The 21,138-nt window shown below is 40.4% G+C and overlaps 1 protein-coding gene across 9 annotated transcripts in view; it reads left to right on the top strand.

Moving 5' to 3' along the window:
* STRN3 (striatin 3) overlaps positions 1-21,138 on the top strand; it is a 95,521-nt gene that overhangs the window by 41,230 nt on the left and 33,153 nt on the right. For 7 of the 9 annotated variants that reach the window (XM_073348943.2, XM_073348942.2, XM_073348946.2 and 4 more), the window contains exons 2-8: positions 1,004-1,107; positions 2,532-2,605; positions 10,125-10,206; positions 10,638-10,817; positions 11,446-11,578; positions 12,905-13,046; positions 17,821-17,931. In XM_073348943.2, the coding sequence (XP_073205044.1) occupies positions 1,004-1,107; positions 2,532-2,605; positions 10,125-10,206; positions 10,638-10,817; positions 11,446-11,578; positions 12,905-13,046; positions 17,821-17,931 (826 nt within the window). The remainder of the gene's footprint in view (positions 1-1,003; positions 1,108-2,531; positions 2,606-10,124; positions 10,207-10,637; positions 10,818-11,445; positions 11,579-12,904; positions 13,047-17,820; positions 17,932-21,138) is intronic. The other 2 variants (XM_073348945.2, XM_073348944.2) reach the window with 1 other exon arrangement.

The raw sequence follows: 21,138 nt of genomic DNA, 5'->3' as shown, positions 1-21,138 counted from the left end.
AAGAAGACAAGACTCCAACAAAGGAAATTGGCCCAGATTTAAGGAACAAACCTGTATATTAAGGACTGCAGTATCTAGTGGGGTGAGAAAAACTGCTCAATCTAGTTGCTGCCCAGTCTAATAGGGTTGAGAGTTTAGACTGCATGCTTATATTTTCTTTTCTTTTGGTAACCCTCTGGCTTGTTATGCTTTGACTTATAATCTCTTAACATCTATTTGTTTGTTCTACCTGAAGCAATGCATTTTGTATGAAGCGAGTCAGAGACTCCCCTTGGGAGAACAAGCCTGGTACATATCAATTTCTTTGTTAAATTGACGAACTCATATAAGCTTACAGCCTCCAGTGGGCATAATTGGACACTGCAAGAGGGAGGTTCCTAGGCTTGTATCTGCAACTGGAGATATTGGCTAATGTCATTCGCTTGCAAGTAGCTGCGAGCAGCTTACATGCCAGAGTCTGTGCGTGAAGAGCCCGGGAGTGGGGGCTCTCACAGCAGAGCAGGGTAAGGCTGGCTCGCAGAGTCAAGGATTGAAATGGCCTAGCAGATCACCGGTCTAGATAACACCAGAGGGGAACGTCACACATATAAACAACTCGAATGAAGAAGAAGAGATTACTTGTTCTTTGAGATGTGCTGTCTGTGTATTCAACAACCTGGCCTGTCTCCCCTCTATTTGAAGTCCTTAGGTCCTTCCTCAGTTCAAATCTTCTAAGTGTTTGGTCTGCCTTGCACTTGTATGCCTTTGGATGTGTAGCATTAAAACATTCAGTGAAGCAAATATTTGTCACCAATTCTTTCAGCTACAAGGATTAAAACTAAATATTACCAAAACAAACTCTTGTCATTCACAAAAAGAAAAGGAGTACTTGTGGCACCTTAGAGACTAACCAATTTATTTGAGCATGAGCTTTCGTGAGCTACAGTTCATTCAGTGAACTAGATTGTGTTTATCTGAACTTCAGGTGAATGGAACAAAACAAATCTACCTTTTGTGTTTTCAGGCTCGGATAGCTTTTCTACAAGGAGAAAGAAAAGGTCAAGAAAACTTGAAGAAAGATTTAGTAAGAAGAATAAAAATGTTAGAATATGCATTAAAACAAGAAAGGTATGTATGCATGTTCATTCAATTTTTATCTGTGCTGAAAGAGACTTTACAAAACAGAGGGTAATTTCTTTACATTTGAACACTTAGCCCAAGGTACGGGGAAGGGACATTGGGAACACTTCAGAGAACTTGAGTAAATTCTTCATTTCTTTGCCATCAGTTTGGTCTAAACTGAAATTTAGTCTGAGAAATAGTCTGCAATTCCTAAGTATCCTACTGACAAAATCCTTAAAACTGAAAGCCGTTTTTTTTTAAAACTGGCTGTTTCGCTGGCCTACCGAAATAGAATTTTGTAGTTCTGCTGCTGCCACAATAGCCGTCAAATAACAGTTTTCAAAGTTGAATATTATGATGTATGAAGAAATGTTGGTATAATATCCTGTGTGAGTAGATATTAAACACAAAGAACGTTGTCTCTCCTGTGGTGAGAATAAAGAAGGTGTTGGGAGGAGGCCATGGGGAAGTAGTCCAGAGAGTTGTAGCTGTCACGCAGCTGTTACAGGAGCCACTGTAGACAGCTACAATCCACAGGGCCCTGGGCTGGAACCTGGAGTAGAGGGCGGACCCGGGTTCCCCCCATCCCCACAACTTCCTACTTGATACCGGAGGAGTTGACCTGAACTGTGGGTTCCACCAGAGGGGAAGGTCTCTGGCCTGTTCCCCAATCCACTAGATGGATCAGCAGAGACTGCGGGGATTGTTCTTCTTCCTTTTCCCCATGCTGGCCAGTGATGAGGCTAACGGAGTGAATGGCAGATTTGGGCCACGAAAGTGGCCAAACTGAGGGCTGCTGTGAACCTCTGAGGCAAGCAAATCTGCCAATAAGCGTAGGACCCACCAAGGCAGAGGAGAAACTTTGTCACAATATATAAATACTCCAACCTATTGTATAGATCTTCAGTAACCCCAAACTATATTTGACTACCACAGTCAACCCAGATATATTTATCCATGCAAGTCCTTGACCTCTTTAGGCTAATTTTAAATAAGTTTTTTTTAAAGAAGAAAAATGTGTTCAATTTAAATTTTTAAAGTTTCAATTTTTTAAATAAATCCTTGACTTTATCCATCCTGACTAGATTGAACAGCCTGAAAAGCTTTTTACCTACTGACACATAAAATAAAATCCTTCATAAATAACAAATAAGTTCTCAAATACAGTTTCTTTATTAATAAAATTTTGGGGTACATGGGGTTATGAGAGAAAAACATTGAAAGTATGCTTTTGAAAATGTTTGACTTTTCAATGATTTTTCAGTAATTATCCAAACAGAAGTATTGAAATATATATTCTATATCTAAATATAGATATAAATATCTATAGATCTATTCTATAGCTAAACATGTTTATTAAATTGTAATATTAAGAGGTGTTTGAGTTAAGAAATTATTTTTTTTATATACCAATTATGCTTAATTTTCAGGGCAAAATATCATAAATTAAAATATGGCACAGAACTGAACCAAGGTGACTTGAAAATGCCAACTTTTGAATCAGGTAACTTCTTTGTAAATTTCACGTTTTTCATTCTTTTGCTATCTGCTTTTTTTAGATTTGCTATTTATGCAACTCTTAATAGTTGCCATAATGTGCACAGTCATTAATAACAAAAGTTCTTCTTCGAGTGCTTGCTCATAACCATTCCATTCTAGCGGTGTACGCGCTCACATGCGTGGTTGTCGGAGATTTTTTGCCTTAGTGGTATCCGTAGGGTCGCTTATGCATCAGTATATCAGGTGCCGCTGACCCTAGGGCCTCAATTCCTTCTTACCACCTGTGGTGGTTACTTGGAGTGCCTTCCCTTCCATTGCAAGAGCTAGCGTTTTTCGTCTGTTGTCTTGGAGACTTAGGGCCTTGTAAATAGTTTTGTTCATAATAGTTAACTGTTAGGATCCCAACGGAGACTTCACCCCAGGCAGGGCAAGCCCCAGTCTCTCAGGTTTAAGCCCTGCGTGGACTGCAATAGGCCTGTGCCTGTAAGTGACTCCCATAGCAGCTGCCTCAGGTGCTTAGGGGAGTCACACATTAGAGACATGTGCTGAATTTGTAAGAACTTCCGGCCCTGCATGCAAAAAGAGTGAGAGATTTGGTTTCAGGCTCTCCTCATGGAGTCCCCCCTGTGTCCAGCCTCCGTGCAGCCCCAACAGGAATCTACAAGTACCTCTGCCTCAGTGCGCCCCTGCCACCAGCCTGCGCCTGGCACCGTTCCCTGTTGCCAGTGCGCAAAAAGAAGTCTAAAACCCCGGCACCAAGCAAAAAGGGCCATTGGGCAAAGTATCCGCTTCGGGACGTCTGGCCACTCTGGAGCCATTTGCTTGCACCCCTCCAACTGGGGCTCTTAGTCCTGTGAAAGGTCCACTGCCGATGCCCAGGAGCGGCATAGGACCCAAAACCCTGGCAGCACAGACACCTTCACAGGCTCCTCTGGAGCAAGAGAGCATTGCCATAGGAATCAGCATGTGATACAGCATGTACCATAGGAATCGGCAAAGGCTTCCCACACACGCAAGTCAGATGCAAAGACCCCTCAGGGGGGCAGTGGAGCGCCACCGATTCCCTGAAATGAAGCAGTGCTCTCCACTTCCGTGCCGCAGGTCGCCAGAGCCTGGACACCTGGGGGTTTGTCCTTGGTCACCGGTGCCACGTTCCTGTTTGCCACCGCCTTGACACGGATCGCCTAGAGCAAGATGCCGGTCGCCATACTACCTACGCCACTCACCCTCCTGCAGATCATTTTCTAGGCTCAGGTCCCGGTCGCCCACATCGTGGGAACGCTCCCTGTCGTGTCTCTGGTCCCCTCAATACTGTTACTGATCACCTTCCTCCAGCGTCAGTCCCTAACAGCAATGGCCAGCAAGCAGACCCAGGCGTTGACAGCCCCACCGTGGTCACCAGAAGGGGATTTCTCTGGCACGGGAGCCCAGTTCAGCCCCTCATCGAGTATGCACCAGTGCGAATGAGCACCTGAGGCTGCGTTGGTGGTGCTGAGCCCGTGGCTGGCGCAGTGGCCTTATTGGGGGTGCATGGAGAATGCCAGTTGTGGCAATGCCTCCTACTCACCTCTCATTGGCTGTTGCCTCGGAGCAGCAGCTGGTGGCACCAGCGGCACTGGGATCAGTGCACAAGGCATTTCAGATGATTGGAGTAGAGGGAAGGGCATCCACCCCTTCCACTCCGTGGGGGAAGATGCCCTGGAACCTCCCCTGATGGTGCAATAATTGTCCTCATCCCCAGATGATGTGTTTGCGGACCCTCGAGGGCAAGCCCGCTGGGCGATTTCAAGAATATCAGGCCCTGCTGTGTCAGGTGGCCAAGAACTTGGGCCTGGAGGTAGAGGAAAAGGCTGAGCAGATGGACACCTTGTTTAACGACCTGTCAGCCTCTGCACCAACGCGTGTTGCACTACCGGTGCACGACAGTGCCCTTAAGGGTCTCTGGCAAACTCCATCCTCATCCCTCCCACCTCAAAGAGGGCTGAAAACAAGTACTTTGTCCCAGCCAAGGGATTCGAGTACCTCTATACCTACCCTCCCCCGGGCTAGCTGGTGGTCTCTGCGGCCAATGAAAGAGGCAAACGGGCATACCAACTTGACTCCCAAAAATAGAGGCCAAATGGTTGGATCTGTTTGGGAGAAAAATATTTTCGACAGCCAGTTTGCAGTTCCGGGTGGTGAACCATCAGGCCCTCTTCGGTCGTTACAACTTACAGGACTCCATCCATAAGTTCAAGGAGTCCCTTCCACAGGGGTTGGCTCAAGAATTTGTCATCTTGGTGGAGGAGGGCACTGCGGCTGCCAGGTGCTCCCTCCAGATGGCATGGGATACAGCGGACTCGGCAGCCAGGGTGTCGCATTGGTGGTGGTGATGAGGCACAGCTCCTGGCTTCACACTGAAAGTCTCTCCCAGGAGATGCAGACGTCCATCCAGGACCTCACATTTGATAGGAACAGTCCCTCTTCAGAGCAGACTGATGTGAGACTGCATGGTCTGAAGGACACCAAAGCCATCCTTCGCTCACTGGGAATGCATACACTGCAGCCTACAAGGAAGCAGTTCCGGCCGCCCCCGCTGCCTAAGCCTTGGCAGTCTCGCCAGGGGCCTGCAAGAAGGGATGGAGATGCTAGTTTCAGCTGCATCACCCCTCTGCCTCCCACTCACCTGCGCAGCCTGGTCTGGCAAAACACTCTTGGGGGCCAGAAGCGCTCATTTTGAGGGTGCGGTCAAGAGTGATGCCCCCTGACCAGGATCCACCCCACTCTTTCCTCAACTGTCTGAGCCCCTTCTGTTCGATCTGGTCCCAAGTCACCGTGTACCCTTGGGTGCTGGGCATAGTGTCACCAGTGGCCGCTTACCTCAGACATTGAAGGGTCCAGGTCTTCCCATACCTCAACGACTGGCTCATCAAGGACAGGTCCTGGAACCAGGTGCAGAGAGACCTCGGTGTGGTGCGTTCCACCTGCCATGACCTGGGTCTGTTGATAAAAGAGAAAAAATCCACCTTAAGACTCCTCCAATGGATAGAGTTCATTAGAGCAGTTCTCGACTCCATGCAAGCCAGAGCCTTCCTCCCGGAGGCGCCTTTTCAGGCCATGTCTGATCTGATATCCCATGTGAGGAGCTGCCTGCTCACCACAGCTCTCATCTGCCTGCGGTTGTTTAGGCCACGTGGCCATCTGTACTTGTGTGGTCGGTCATGCCCAGCTCCACCTCTGGCTTCTGCAAGCGTGGCTGGCATAGGTCTACACTCCCAACAGAGTGATCTAGACTGGGTGGTCAGGCTGCCAGATCACATTCTATAGTCCCTGGATTGGTGGTTGGAGGCTGAGCCAGTATTTCAGGGAGTCCCCTTCGCGACCCTGTCCTGTCATTGACCCTGGTCTCCGATGCTTCAGATGTGGGCTGGGGAGCCCACCTGGGTGGGGTGAGCTGAACACCCAGGGCCAATGGATGCAGGACGATCTGGCCTTCCACATCAACATCAGGGAGCTCAGAGCAGTTCTCCTGGCCTGCCAGGCCTTCTTGCCCCACCTGAGGAGCAAGGCGGTGCAGGGATTCACGGACAATACTTTAGGGGGGAGGGATGGCTCAGTGGTTTGAGCATTGGCCTGCTAAACCCAGGCTTGTGAGTTCAATCCTTTAGGGGGCCATTTAGGGATCTGGGGCAAAATTTGGGGATTGGTCCTGCATTGAGCAGGGGGTTGGACTAGATGACCTCCTGAGGTCCCCACCAACCCTGATATTCTATGATCAATGTTCTATGATCACATCAACAGACAAGGTGGAGCCAGGCTGTCAGCCCTAAACCAAGAAGCTCTCAACCTTTAGCACTTCTGTGTGCTGCATGCTATTCATCTGCTAGCCGCACGCTTGCCCAACACCAAGAATGTGCTAGCAGATCACCTCAGCAGAATCTTCTCGTATCTCCATGAGTGGTCACTCCATCTGGAGGTGGCCAGTATGCTCGTCCGGAAGTGGGGGATTCCCCAGGTGTACTTGTTTGTGTCCCACCAGAACACAAAATGCCATGTGTTGTGTTTGTTCCAGGGGATGGACAGGAGTCCCCTGTTGGATGCTTTCCTATTTCCATGGTTAGGGGCTGTGATGTACACCTTCCCGCTAGTGCTATTGATCCACAGAGTCCTAGTGAAAATCAAGCAGGACAGTGCGAGGGTTATCGTGATAGCTCCCTAGTGACCTCACCAGCAGTGGTTCGGCATGCCGCTGGACCTTTCAGTAGCCAAGCCACTGCGACTCCCTCTCTGGCTAGACCTGCTGTCTCAGAATCACGGCAGTCTTCTGCACCTGAACCTGGAGGCGCTGTACTTGACTGTGTGGCCGATGCATGGCTAAATACAAATGAGTGGGAATGCTTGACCCGAGTGCAACAGATCTTGCTGGGTAGCAGAAAGCCCTTCACCAGAGCAACCTATCGGGCAAAATGGAAAAGGTTTATGTGCTAGGCCTTGGATCGGCATGTCCAGGCCAAGTAGGCCTCCCTGCAGGTGATCTATCTCCTGCACCTCAAGCTCCAAGGCTTGGCATTGTTGTTAGTCAGGGTCCACCTGGCTGCTGTTTCAACTTTCCATCCTCTGTTCCAAGGCAGGTCAATCTTCGCTCGTGACATGAGAGCCCAATTCCTTAAAAGTCTGGAGAATCTTTACCTGGGATCCGATCGCTCCCTGGGATTTGAACCTCGTGCTGTCGAGGCTCGTGGAATCTCCATTTGAGCCTCTGGCTTTCTGCTCTCTTCTTCTCTCTCCTAGAAGGTGGCATTCCTGGTGGAAATTACGTCCACTTGCAGAGTGTCTGAGCTCAGAGCTCTTACGTCGGGACCTCCCTATACGGTGTTCTACAAAGACATGGTCCAGTGCGGGCACACCCGGCATTCCTGCCCAAGGTAGTTTCCCAGTTTCATACCAGCCAGGTCATTTTCTTATCGGTCTTCTTTCCAAAGCCACATAGTTACGAAGAGGAGCACAGGTTGCAAGCTCTGTATGTCCAGAAGGCACTGGCCTTTTATGTCAAAGGACATGGCCTTTCCGCAAGTCAACGCAACAGTTCGTTGCTGTGACAGACAGGATGAAAGGTTGCCCAGTTTCTGCTTGGAGCATATCTCCTGGATCACAGCCTGCCTCTGATACTGCAATGACCTCACAAGTGTGCCTCCACCAACAATAGTCAAAGAGCACTCAACTAGAGCACAGGCGTCATCAGCGGGCTTCTTGGCTCAGGTGCTGATCCAAGAGATCTGTAGAGCTGCTACCTGGTCATCTGTCTACAGGTTTGCATTCCATTATGCGCGGACCCAGCAGGCCCAGGACGATGCTGGCTTCGGTGGGGCAGTGCTACAAGCTGCAAAACTGTCAACTCCGAGCCCACCTCCATTGGCACTGCTTGTGAGTCACCAAGAATGGAACCTACATGAGCAAGTACTTGAAGAAAAAACGGTTACCTACCTTTTGTAACTGTTCTTTGAGATGTGTTGTTTATGTCCATTCCATTACCCGCCCACCTGCCTCTGTCGGAGTCACCGGCAAGAAGGAACTGAGAAGGGTGTAGGGTTGGTGGCGCCTGATATACCGACACATGAGCGCAGCACTCAAGGGAGCGCCACTGCAGACCCTACGGATACTGCTAAGGCAAAAATCTCCGTCAACCGCGCACATGGGCGTGCACACACTTAGAATGGAATGGACATGAGCAGTACATCTCGAAGAACAACAGTTACGAAAGCTAGGTAACCGTTTTTTAATTCTTTGAGAACAGATATTTGGTTCCAGGGAGCTGTTACTGAATATCCTGGTGTTTGGCAAGAGGTTTATTTGAGCCTTTATTGCTTCCGTTTTCTTTCTCTCCTTCAGAAAGATCCAAATGTTGAGTGAGGTTTTAGTAGATGAATAAAGAGGTAGTGGGTTAGGGTTATTTCTATCATCGGCCCTTGAAGGATCTTACAGTGGTATTGGGATATTACACTCTCTTACTTACTTGGCAGGATAAACTTCTTTGAGACAGCTAGGGAGAAAATTGAACAATGGAATATACATTTTATATGTAGAAAACTATACGTTTTTGTTCTGTTGTACAATAAAAATATATAACAAGCTGTTTGTTTTTGCTTTATCCTGGAAAAGTCAATTTTTTATATATTTTTAAAAATGAACAGGCGTTGTGTCAGATTGAGAGGAAATGCCCCGATGCAAATCTATGTGCCCGCATTGGCACATGGAGTGCAGTAGACTTCACAATGTAGGCAATATGTTGATTATAACTAACATTTCCACAAATTCTGCCTCTTATAGATCTGAAACTAAAGGATTAAATATGACTGTTTAATAAGTAAGAATGACCTTTATTGCATGGCTGGCCCCTCCTTGAAATTCAATTCTTTGGGATGCTAAGTTATAAATAAAGTTTGGCCTTCCTCTTTGCTGCTCACTGGAAATGCAGTTATGACCCACAAGTCATCTAGGCAATGAATCTCGAAGTGTCAGATTAGACAGTCTATCTCTGCGCCCCCCCACCCCTTTTTTTTTTTTTGGTATGGCCACATCTTCAGGCACTTCTGCCTTGCTTGAAAGTATGTTATGTGCTTGGAGTTCATTTTTTCACATTTCTTTAAAAGACCTACAAGTCTGACTTCTGAATTCTCTCTAGAACAGTATTCTTCTTAGTTCTTTACTCTATGATTTATAGGGTGATATAATAGAACAACTGTTAAAGTGGAATGGGCTCAAGATATCAGTTGCTGTTGGAGAGTAAAAGTGATGGCATTCCTTAATATTGTATTCTTGACAGATTAGTTTAGTTTTCCCCACATACAAGTTAATGGAACTTATTTAAACAGTATTAGTAAAAAATAGTGATTTCTTATTTTTTATTTCATAAAGTTTAAAAAAAAATTACAACTGTCTTCCTTTAAGAAAAATCAAGTTTCTACTAACCAGTTTTGTTATACTAAATTAATGGACATTAAATATAGTTGAATAGAAAATTAGAATGGATCTTTTTCTTAAGTGCTCTTTGTTAGAGCTATTTAGAATCCTCTGAGGAATAAGGGAGTTAATTAGCCAGAGCAGGTCAGCTGCTGTAATGTAAAAAAATAAAATAAAATAGTTGGCATTACTTTGAATAGCCTTTAAGGGATGCTATCTGAATAATGGCAATTTGCCAACTTTGTACCAGAAAAAAGACTAAGTGGTATGTACGAAGGTCCTAATATGTGCAACAATATGAGACTTTTTGATATTGGTAAAATCAAGTTCAGCACTTCCAAGAACATTTGTAACTGTTTACTGTTGTTCTGCTGATCATCAATGAGGTTGTGGAATGTGGATTTGTAAAGGATACCATCTGAGTCTAGCATTAGGCTCATTAATCAGATGACCACACCACTCATCTCTCAGAAAAATTGTGTGGGGTATAAAAATATTTAAGTGAAATCATCGCTTCTGTCTGCGGTCTTTAAAATTGGCAGAGTAAAATGAGCAACACTAATGTGTATCTCCTTGCATTTCAGAAGAAACCAAAGACACAGAGGTTCCGACAGTACCTCAGAATAGTCAACTGACCTGGAAGCAAGGCAGGCAATTATTAAGACAGTAAGTAATATAGTTGAGTATCTATATTTGTAGTCAGTTGGTTTTTTTTCTGGCTCTTTAGAAATTATTTACATATTTGCACTTTGCCTTGAAAATTCATGTCGTCAAGATGGGCAAATATTGGTTCAGTAGGCGAGACTATGTAGACTGCATTTTTCTTTGAAGCAGTACCAGCAGAGAAAATCCTTGGCTGTGTCACTGCTTTAAACCCTGGGAAATGAAATGAGAAGCAAACCACAGGTGGAACACATGGATTTTGGGTAGAGGGGGTCCTTTCAGTAGATTATATGGTAGTCATTTAGCTTCCTATCTCCTCTCTTTAGTATTATCAATTGAATTTTTTTATTTTATTTTTCAGCAACGAGCCCTAGTTTCTTTCTCTTTCTCATAAATGTCTCTTTCTCTTCTTTCTCTTTTCACAACCAATCTAGGTATCTTCAGGAAGTAGGTTACACGGACACAATATTGGATGTACGGTCCCAGCGGGTAAGGTCTTTACTTGGCCTCTCCGGTTCAGAACCAAATGGCTCAGTGGAGACAAAGAACTTAGAACAGATCCTTAATGGAGGTGAATCTCCTTCATCAAAGCAAAAGGGACAGGAAATCAAAAGGTAGGCGAAGAGATGTAAAATTGTGATATGCTTGATTGTTGGCTAACATACCCTACTTATATTATTAATATGCTATTTCACTTACTAGATTCAGACAGCAATGTTATGTAAGTAGTGAGAAACCAGTTAGGCTCATATAAGCTTCAGATCCTATGTTTTTTTTCTGGTCAGTGGCACGTTAGTCAGTTATATCATCCAAATATTGCAGCTATGTGAGTGCACAAGAACCTGAAAGTAAACTGATTAACATATAAGGAGTCTATAAGCATAGCTAACAATCACTCATCATATTTTTCAGATATATCATCTTGTACTGTTAAAATAAATAGTGCATTATGTGAAAATTAGATTTTTGTTTCAGCTTTAATAATTTAAGTTGGTGTTATTAACATAAAGAATTGTTTTTACATTCTGCCATACATGTTGAGTGGTGCTTTTCTCTTTGAGTCATCCCATAGATTTTAGATGGACAAAGTTTTTTCCTGGAATTTTTTATTGACTTTTAAAAACTTGTAGAAGTTAAATAGTAGAGTTATATTTGACTTAAACCCCTAAATCCCTTCACTGTAAGTCAGCTAGTAAATTTGACCACTGTAGGCTTTTTGTTTTGTTTTTTGTTTTTTTGTAGGAACTCTGGTGATGTTCTTGAAACATTTAATTTCTTAGAAAATGCAGATGATAGTGATGAAGAAGAAGAGAATGACATGATAGAAGATATTGCAGAAGGAAAAGAAAAGCATCGGATAAATAAAAAACACAAAGTAAAGAGCTTTTACTATTGCCTTTTGATCATGTACATCTGACATTGAAAGCAGTGCTTATAAAATATAGCCTGGTGGAAGCCCATGTTTCAAATAGACATGAATAAATTACACTGAAATAGGTACCCTTCTTTATCTGTGTGACAAGTAAGTGAACATGTGATATCAGCACGTTTTGGTGTATCTCCTATAATAGTGTTTTTTCATCTTCAAAATGTTTTACAAACATGAGGTAATTAGTGCTCACAACATCCTTGTGAGTAGATGTGAGTATAATAACTTAAGATTGCTGTCAAAGTGTTACTCTGTTTTTGGTTTGCTGCCAGCGCTTAGAGATGGAATAATTTTGTATTTCGTTCCTCCTCTCAGACGTAGCTTTTTAGAGCTTCCTCTCTTTTTGCCATTTTTAAAATTGTATGTTAATATCTGGCTTGGTGACCTTGTGGTAGTGTTTTCTGTGTAGATCCAAGTATATTTCCTATTCTCAGTCTCACTATCTCAGCCAGCTAGGAGTAATACAAAGGCAGTATACTCTGCCCTGTTAGGGATGATTACTTGATTTAGCAAGAACTCTCATCTGATCATGGAGCTGCAGTGATGAGATCCCAAGAATCTCATCTGCTTCTCAGTTTGGTGGTTATTTATTTGTTTTGTGGGGTCTATATAATGGAGGGTGCTGTGTAAGAAAGGGTGTACCCTGCAGAAGTTCTGGAAAAGCAGGGGTTATTTGCAAGGAGAAGAAACTAAATGCTTTAAGGTGGGCTGGGGAGAACATTCCATCAGAGATACAGGTTTTATGCCAGACTTGCAGATAGAGATGTTTTTTCTCCCATCCCTAATGTTCTTGTGAAGTTGCTCCTTCTGTATAGGACCTTGCTGTTTCTTCCTGAAACTTCCACTTGTCATTTAGTTAATGTTGGATTAGTTTACTTGAGTGTATGATCATTACAGTGGAGAGCTTGATGATCTTTTTTTGGTCACTGAAGCACTTTTCATCATGATGGCCCTCTGGCTGCATTGTATCTTGGTTTTTCTTTAATAGCTGGGAGGTCAGTGCTTTGACTTCAGGTAAACGGAGCCTCCTACCCTGCCTTGTCAGGAGCTTGGATTTTGTTTAAATTCTGGAGGAACTGAAATAACACTATGAGTAGTTGTACACACTTTGCACTTCAAAATGTTCTTCCCTTGCAAAAAAAAAAAAGTCCTTTTTTACATTACCTGTCCCATTCCTAACTGATATTTTAGATGAGTTTCTTCTTACTGGCAGAAAACTTGTCTGTCTGTATTCTTAAAATACAGAATATATATTTTGTTATCCACTTGCAGATTGGTAATGAAGGTTTAGCTGCAGACCTTACAGATGACCCTGATACTGAAGAAGCTCTGAAAGAATTTGATTTTTTAGTAACAGCAGAAGATGGAGAAGGTGCTGGAGAAGCAAGAAGTTCAGGGGATGGGACAGAATGGGGTAAGAAGCTAATACTAACAGATGTTTAGCACTGTTCGAACACTTGTTCATAACAGTACACTTATGAGCTATAATACGTACTGTTAAAGACAGAATGGATGTGTGGATGCTTGTGATGATTAGATGCTGGCAAAGTAGGAGATAATTAGGATGTTGGCTATTAGAAATTTTATCCTCACACACTGCAATGTTAACAATTAGACTGGTTAATTTATTTCAAATTTGGCTTTGTTTTGCTGTTGAGGACAGGGTTTTTTTCTATCTTCTATATTTTTTGCTGCTCCTAGTCTATATTCCTGACCACCTCTAAAATCCTTCTTTTGTATTTTGGGATCAATGTTTTGCTAAATTTAGATTTGGCTTTGGTCTGGAGCTTTAATTTGTGTTGAGGCCTGTGTTAAATTAATTTCTGTTATATGGACTAGAAGAATTATTAAATTTAAAACTATAATTACATTATTTCTTGTCCAGATTTTCAGAAGTTGACTGCTAATATAGTCTTTATTAATAGAATCAGAAAATTGATAATCTTTTTAGTGCTAGTTCAGATTTTCTTTAGATAATGAAGTAAGATTGCTAAACAGTTCCATGTGATATAAAAAGCACTAAATGTCTCTCTGATGATGTTTGAAACTTGTGAGGTTTTTTTTTTTAAAGAAATGGGGAGTAAGGAAGAGTGAGGTTAATCTGGGCTCCAAATATCCATCAGTTATTGCCTAATTGAATGGGCTGTCTAGTTCTTAGTTGCTAAAAACACCTCATACTTAAACACAATTGACATTTTGCTGAGGTAAGGCCCAGGACTAAAGTAACAGTGTTCGAGGTAGGGATTGCAGAATTATGGCATATAGTATAGGGGCTGCTTGAGAAAGTTGACACAATACTTGTCTAATGTGCCATTCTTTTAGTGTGTGCTTTTCTTTTCATAAACACTAAAATTCACTGCATTTTTAGAAGAACAAAACACAACAATTAACTTATCAGATTTATTTCCTTAACCTCCTTACTGCTAGATTTAGAATTTTATTTAATCTTATTGGTCTAAGTGCTTTACTTCTTGGTGGGCATTCTGCATTGTTGCTGCTTGAGGAGACAAGCTATCTAAACCCCTCATTATTTTAAACAGGAGAAAATAAATTGTCTTTATATGAAGTAATCTTAAAAGGGTTGAATTTCTGTAGTCTGTTTAGGTATTGAACTGATATTTCAACTTGTTGGCCTGAAGTTTTACATCAATATGTAGTTGTACATTTGAATTATTTTATACCAAGACAAAACAAATCCTTTATTGCAGCACAAAGCTAAAGACCAAACATCAAGTGCACATGGTCAGTATTCTGTGTGATTTCTTGGAATGTAGCATTTTAACTTTCTGACATGATGTACCTTAGTCCCAAATTATTGGATTATGTTGTACATTATGGAACCTTTGCAACCCCTTCGTACAACAGCTTTTTTATCTCAGACATTTTATTAGTCTTGTTAACTGGTGCTGTATTTTAAAGATATTCTAATTTGGTACTCCATTTTTGTAGTGTTTTTGCCCATAACATTATATAAGGATTATAACTTTAGTCTTCCCTTTAATCCAGAAACATGTATCTGCTGTTTTTGGATTAAATGCAGTTCCTTTTTATTTAACTGGAATCATTGAGGATTGTTTAATCCTGAGCTCTTGGGATTGAATAAACATACATTTTCTTTAATGGTTTAAAATATTCGAGATTTCCACTTAGTTTTATTTTGCACAAAGGTTAAGGTTATAAAGGTTAAATTCCTCGTGGCATATCAGAATTGGATACAGTATTCCAAATGTGGTCTCACTTTAGTACTGTCTATGACTATAAACTACCACGAACATATTTACCTTTTTTGTCTTATAAATACCTTGCATAACCTTATTAATTTTTTTTTTTTTAAGATAGTCCCTGAAGCCTCCCCAGTCTCCACAGTGATTCTGCTGGGAGTCCATAGTGATTCCTAGGGATTCCAAGGTTTTTTTTTCACTCCCAAATATTATGTAAAACAGTGCCATCTCTTCCTTTATTTGTCTTGTCTATTTCTTCTAAACAATCTGCTTCAGCACCAATCTGAGGCACATTTCCGTTTTGCCTGTTTAAATCATTCTTTTCCTTTGCACAAATGCTTCTGCCTATTTTTCCTTTAAGCGTCTTACATTTGCATATAGAATAGGCTAATTATACATTATATTTATAGGTTCTATTCTGCGTATGAGTCAAATTATGAAGTTTAACTTGACTTTTATGGAAGCTCATTTCCATTTCCATTCGTCCTAGTTTTTATGCAACCTTAATTTTTTTGCTGATTGTTTCACTTTTATCCCCATCCTCCTTGCTGCTTTAATTTGTTACCCTCATAGCTTCCTTTATTCTTTTTGTTTTGTTGGTTGGACATGTACAAATCCAGTTGTCTTGTATGCCCTATGGATGTAAATTAATTTCTAATGTATAAAACTTATTTCTTTATTGTACTACTTTCTCAGATTTCTAATTTGTTTCCTGTGTGCAGGTCTCCAGACCTACAACCAGGTCTTGCTTTGCTGTCACTCCAGTTTTGAGTGGATATTTTAACTAACTTCCTTAATAACTTTTTAAATTATTTTTATAATTCTCAGTATAGATTAACTCCAGAGATCCATAGCTTTTGACATGTGATTAACAAATTGGCAGCTATATTCAAGATATATCTTTCTCAAAGGAGACTTCTGAAAACCAACCATTGGCTTAATCTCCCTGTAGCAGTTTTTCATGAACATACTTGTATATTTGCAAACATTGTTTCCTTTTATTTGTGTGTTTAATCTTAGTTATCACATAGTGGGGTTTGCAGCCCCCTTTCATGCAACAAATTTTCCTAACAGCTGACTTTCAAAACCATGAAAGATGAGAAAATTCAAACGATATTAAATGAAGAAGAATAAATTTCACAGCCTTTAAAGGGATGGAGAGTGTCGGGCTAAAATATTTCCGCAAATTTCCTATAAGGAAAATAAGATTATAATAAAAATCTACCAAACGTTTTGTCCAATCAGAGATAAATGGAGAAATTAAATGTGCAAAACGTATTTATAAGATTCTTAAGGGGCATGTCATTATAATATCTAAATACCACAGGTACATGCATGAATATACCCCATCCCTGTGAGATAAGGAACTATTCTCTATTTACAGAAGATAAACTGAGGCTCAGAGTTTAAACTTGCCACCTTAGGAAATCTGGACAGAGGCACGAACAGAACCCACATTTTATGAGTCCAAGTTTGGTATCTTAACCAAAAGACTATCCTTTCTGGTCAAAGCAGGACTGACGTTACTTTAACTATCAAGATTTTCTGCACTATCTCAATGCTGGACTGTAATATTTTGATTACAAAAAATAGTGCAGGGAATTGGTTGTATTTAAAACGATTAACAATCTACTGGTCTTCTGTTTTTAAAAATATTTTTTAAAATCCTAAATTTCAAATCCCCAAATGTTATCCCTGTCTTATGTGTAACTTGAATACTTTAATGTTGAGGAGACCTTTGAAAATTTGTGACATAAATTATTTATTAAAGATACTTCTTTTAAGCAAGTACTCTGCCCTACCTCTACCATGTACTACTGCTTTTGAACATTCATCTAACCCAGAAATGAGATGATGAATTTGTTGTATCAGAATAATTCTATGGAGACGCTGATATCATAAACATGATTAATTACAAGAATTAGCACTCCTCCCCTCCAAACTGCTTGGTTTTATGGGCGAGAAAATTGTTTTAACCAGAATACCTTCAATAATAATCAAGGAGAACACAAAAGATTTAAGAAAAACACAGGCCAAGTTCATTTGCTTTTTGTTTTATTTATTTTTTGTCAGCTTTACTTTATGTAAAAGTCCTTATTTCAAAATTACATTTACTTTAACTTAGCAGTAATTTTTCTTTCTTTCCCTAGTCGCATATTTCCAACTAGGGATTTGTGAATGTTTAACAATAGCAGGGGTTTCCTTTTATTTAGCTGATACAAATTTGCTATGTTTCAAAAAAGAAATGATGAGCTTTAAAAAATATATATATATTAGAGTCTTTGGTTTCTAATATTTGTAATTAAAGATCAGAATGAGGATGTCAAACTGTCTTCACTTTTGTGAATGTTCTTTATTAACCTTCATATAAATGTTGTATGTGAAATTGTGTGTCTTTCTGGTAACATTTATGCATCATGCCCTTTAATTGGTAAAGCCCTATCTTGTGCATGTAGGATTAGAGTGTGAGAGGATGCATGTGTTTGTTTTTTTAATGAACAAAATGACACTGACATACTCAGCTTGCACTTCCATGAGTTGTGCAGCATGAAATATATTTATTTGCTTATTCAAAGCTGGCTGAATAATTCCTAACACTGGCTTTCTAAAGATGCAGTAATCTTAAGTACATTAGATACCTTTGTGTATGTAGTAGTGTCAATCAATTATTCAACACGAACAGCTATTTAAAGAAAAAACTCAAATTATTTTCTCATCGATAACAAAAATTAGCATAAAATAATATTCAGACATAATTACAGTAAATAGTTTAGTGAAAACTGTATAGAATGGGATTAATACTTTGTAAACTGTAACTGACAAAACTGAGACTGCACCTTTAAAATATTTTCAAGTATAACCTAATAACTTTTTATTGATGATTATGTTGAGCTATAACAGTCAATCACCCACAGCTTGCATTGCCAACTGCTGATTTTTTTTCTTTTAATAATATGCTGCATGTAGACAAAGATGACCTGTCCCCAACTGCTGAGGTTTGGGATGTAGACCAGGGACTAATAAGTAAACTGAAGGAACAGTACAAGAAGGAACGAAAGGGGAAGAAAGGGGTAAAGAGTAAGTGCAGATTCTGAATCTTGAAATGCAATTCGTTTTATCCATTTGGAGGACAGTTTTTTTTTTTTTTTTCTTCTGCAAATTCTGTTTTTGTTTTTGCATTAAGTATTGTTTTCCATGATGGGGGCAACCAACTTTAACTTTCTATCTTCTAAATCTGATTATATAAGAAATACCTTGTGCCACTTGTGAGAATAGAAATGTGAAAACACTTATAAACATAAAAATCTAGGGTTAAATAGGAAAAGAGGAAAGTACCTTGAAATCTAAGTACAGTGATAGATTTTGAACACTCGGTTCTGGGAGTGCTGTCTCGCCTTTCCTGAACTTTAACTTTAAAATATTTTCATATTATAGTGAATATGAAATCGTAGGCTAAATTTCTCCATTTGTGTAAAAAAAAAAAATTCTTGAATTGACTTTCCTTGAACCATGCTTTTGAATCACAATTCAGTTACATTGTTGGGCCTATATTTGTGTCTGTCTGCTAGAAGGCAGCACGAGAATGAAAAAGATGCCTTTAATGTAAGGGAAAGCAAACATTTTTGTGGCTTACTCTACAATATATTTGTGCCTTGATGTTGACATTCATTTTTCCATTCAGTTAACATCTTCTGACATTTTAAAGAAAAATACTGCCATTAGGAAGGAGGAAAGGAGTAAATTCTGTCAGATGAAATGACTGATGAATAAGGCTTCCACTTAAAAATATGTAAAGTATTTAGAACTCCAGATTTTAATATTATGAATTATAAAATGAGATACATAATGCTACAGTGTATAGAATTCAATTTGTTATATAACGCTTATATAGACAAAGAGCTACATTAGTATTTGAGTTGCACTGGTGTAATTTGGGAGTAACTCCATTGAATGCAATGTTTTTACACTATTTTAATTCAGAGCTATATTTGGTCCAAAGTAATTTTACATGTGAGTTCAAAAATTTTTGTGAAGCACTTTTTAAGTTCTGTGTAAGTGATAAATATATATTTAAATTAGACTGTAAATTTTTTTCTAACATATGTTCATAGATTTATAGATTGCAAAGCCAGAAGGGACCAATGTCTGGTCTACTGTGTAAGACAGATCATAGAATCATAGACTTTAAGATCAGAAGGGACCGTTATGATCGTCTAGTCTGACGTCCTGCACGATGCAGGCCACAGAATTTCACCCACCCATTCCTGTAACAAACCCCTAACCTATGTCTGAGCTATTGAAATCCTCAAATCATGGTTTAAAGACTTCAAAGTGCAGAGAATCCTCCAGCAAGTGACCCGTGCCACACGCTGCAGAGGAAGGCAAAAAACCCCCAGAGCCTCTACCAATCTGCCCTGGAGGAAAATTCCTTCCCGACCCCAAATATGGTGGTCAGGTAAACCCTAAGCATGTGGGCAAGATTCACCAGCCAGACACCCAGGAAAGAATTCTCTGTAGTAACTCAGGTTCCACCCCATCTAACATCCCATCACAGGCCATTGGGCATATTTACCGCTAATAGTCAAAGATCAATTAATTTCCAGAATTAGGCTATCCCATCATACCATCCCCTCCATAAACTTATCAAGCTTAGTCTTGAAGCCAGATATGTCTTTTGCCCCCATAGAACTTCCCCCAAAATAATTCCTAGAACATATCTTTTAGACAGACATCCAATCTTGATTTAAAAAATGTCTGTGATGGAGAATCCACCATGACCTCTGGTAAATTGTTCCAATGGCTGGTTACTCTCACCATTAAAAATGTATGCCTTATTTCCAATGTGAATTTATCTAGCTTCAGCTTCTAGCGATTGGATTGTATTATAACTTTCTCTGGTAATTTGAAGAGCCCATTATTAAATATTTGTTCCCCATGTGGATACTTAGACTGTAATCAAGTCACCTTCTCTTTGTTAAGCTAAATAGTTTGAGCTAATAGATTTTAAATATAAAGGAAGGATTTTTATTTAAAAGTTAATTTACTTTAAATGTTCAAATATGTAATGCTATTCTGCTTTGTGTATGATCTCTAATGTCACTTAATTCTTTAGTTTGTGCATGTTTGTTTGTTTGTTTAAAGTTTTGCAGGACTTGTTTATGTAAAGGTGTAATTTTGTCAGGGTCAGAGGTAACTTAACTATTAAAAAAAAAAGTTAAGTATACCTAACTGGGGCCAAACTAAAAGAAGTAAACAGGTTTGCAGAAATGTGCACCTGCATTTAGCATGTAAACAACCAGTTAGGCAATTATCAGGCTTGCATGAACTATTTTGGAAATAGGTTTTCAAATTTATTTTTGAGTACTGAAGTGGAGGTCTACCTTTGAAAATTTGTCCCTGGTAATTTGGATCCCGTTTTAACTTTCAGAACTCTCTTTCAGGCTGTGCACAACCCATAGTGACAATAAAATTCATAAACGCACTGGTATCTTTCAGTTTCTGAAAAGAATGAACTGATGTGATGTAGTTACCTTTTTAAAATTTGGATTATATATAAAATGATTGAATGGTAGGCTTTGAATGCTGTTGAATTTGTACTTGGATTAAAGTTTTGCTTTAAATGCACAAGCACACCCTCACCCTCCACCCCCACCCCAATCACATTCTGCTTTCTCATGCTCATGAAGTGAGTAGCTCAGAGAAACAGTGAGACCAGAGGATTACACCTTTTGCTGTGGGGATATATTAACTGTTGTGGAACATGGCAGGGGCTGCAGCTTTTCTAAGCCCCAAGAAGGTCTGCTGGGAAGATATGGGGTCCACCTACACAAGCAGGGGAAGAGCAGTGTAGTGAGGAGGACTTTAAATTAGTTTCAGAGGGGACAGGTGACAAAAGCCCACTGGTAAGTCTTAAAAAGAAATGACCTTACGCAAGGTCACTTAAGCAAGGACTGTTAGAGTGCAACATGGAAAATTACAATAGGGTCGTGGGATCAACAAGAGGGGAATCTGCTCAATATCTTAGCTGTCTATACACAAATGCAAGGAGTCTGGAGAATAAAACAGGAAGAATGGGAAGTATTATTACATAAACTAAATTATTACTTAATTGGCATCACAGAGACTAGGTGGGATAAGTCTCATTACTGGACTATTAGTATAGAGGGAGAGGAATTGCTTGTTCAAAAAGTACAGTCAGAGTTAAAAGGGATGAGTTGTTGTCTTTATACATCAAGAATATGTAAACTTGTTCTGAGGCCCAAAAGAGGTGGGAGGAAGACCAGC

This window comes from Lepidochelys kempii, chromosome 6 (assembly GCF_965140285.1).
Source record: "Lepidochelys kempii isolate rLepKem1 chromosome 6, rLepKem1.hap1, whole genome shotgun sequence".
NCBI classification, from domain to species: Eukaryota; Metazoa; Chordata; order Testudines; family Cheloniidae; genus Lepidochelys; species Lepidochelys kempii.
Note: the sequence above shows the minus strand (reverse complement) of the source record. Positions and strands in the feature narration are given on the sequence as shown.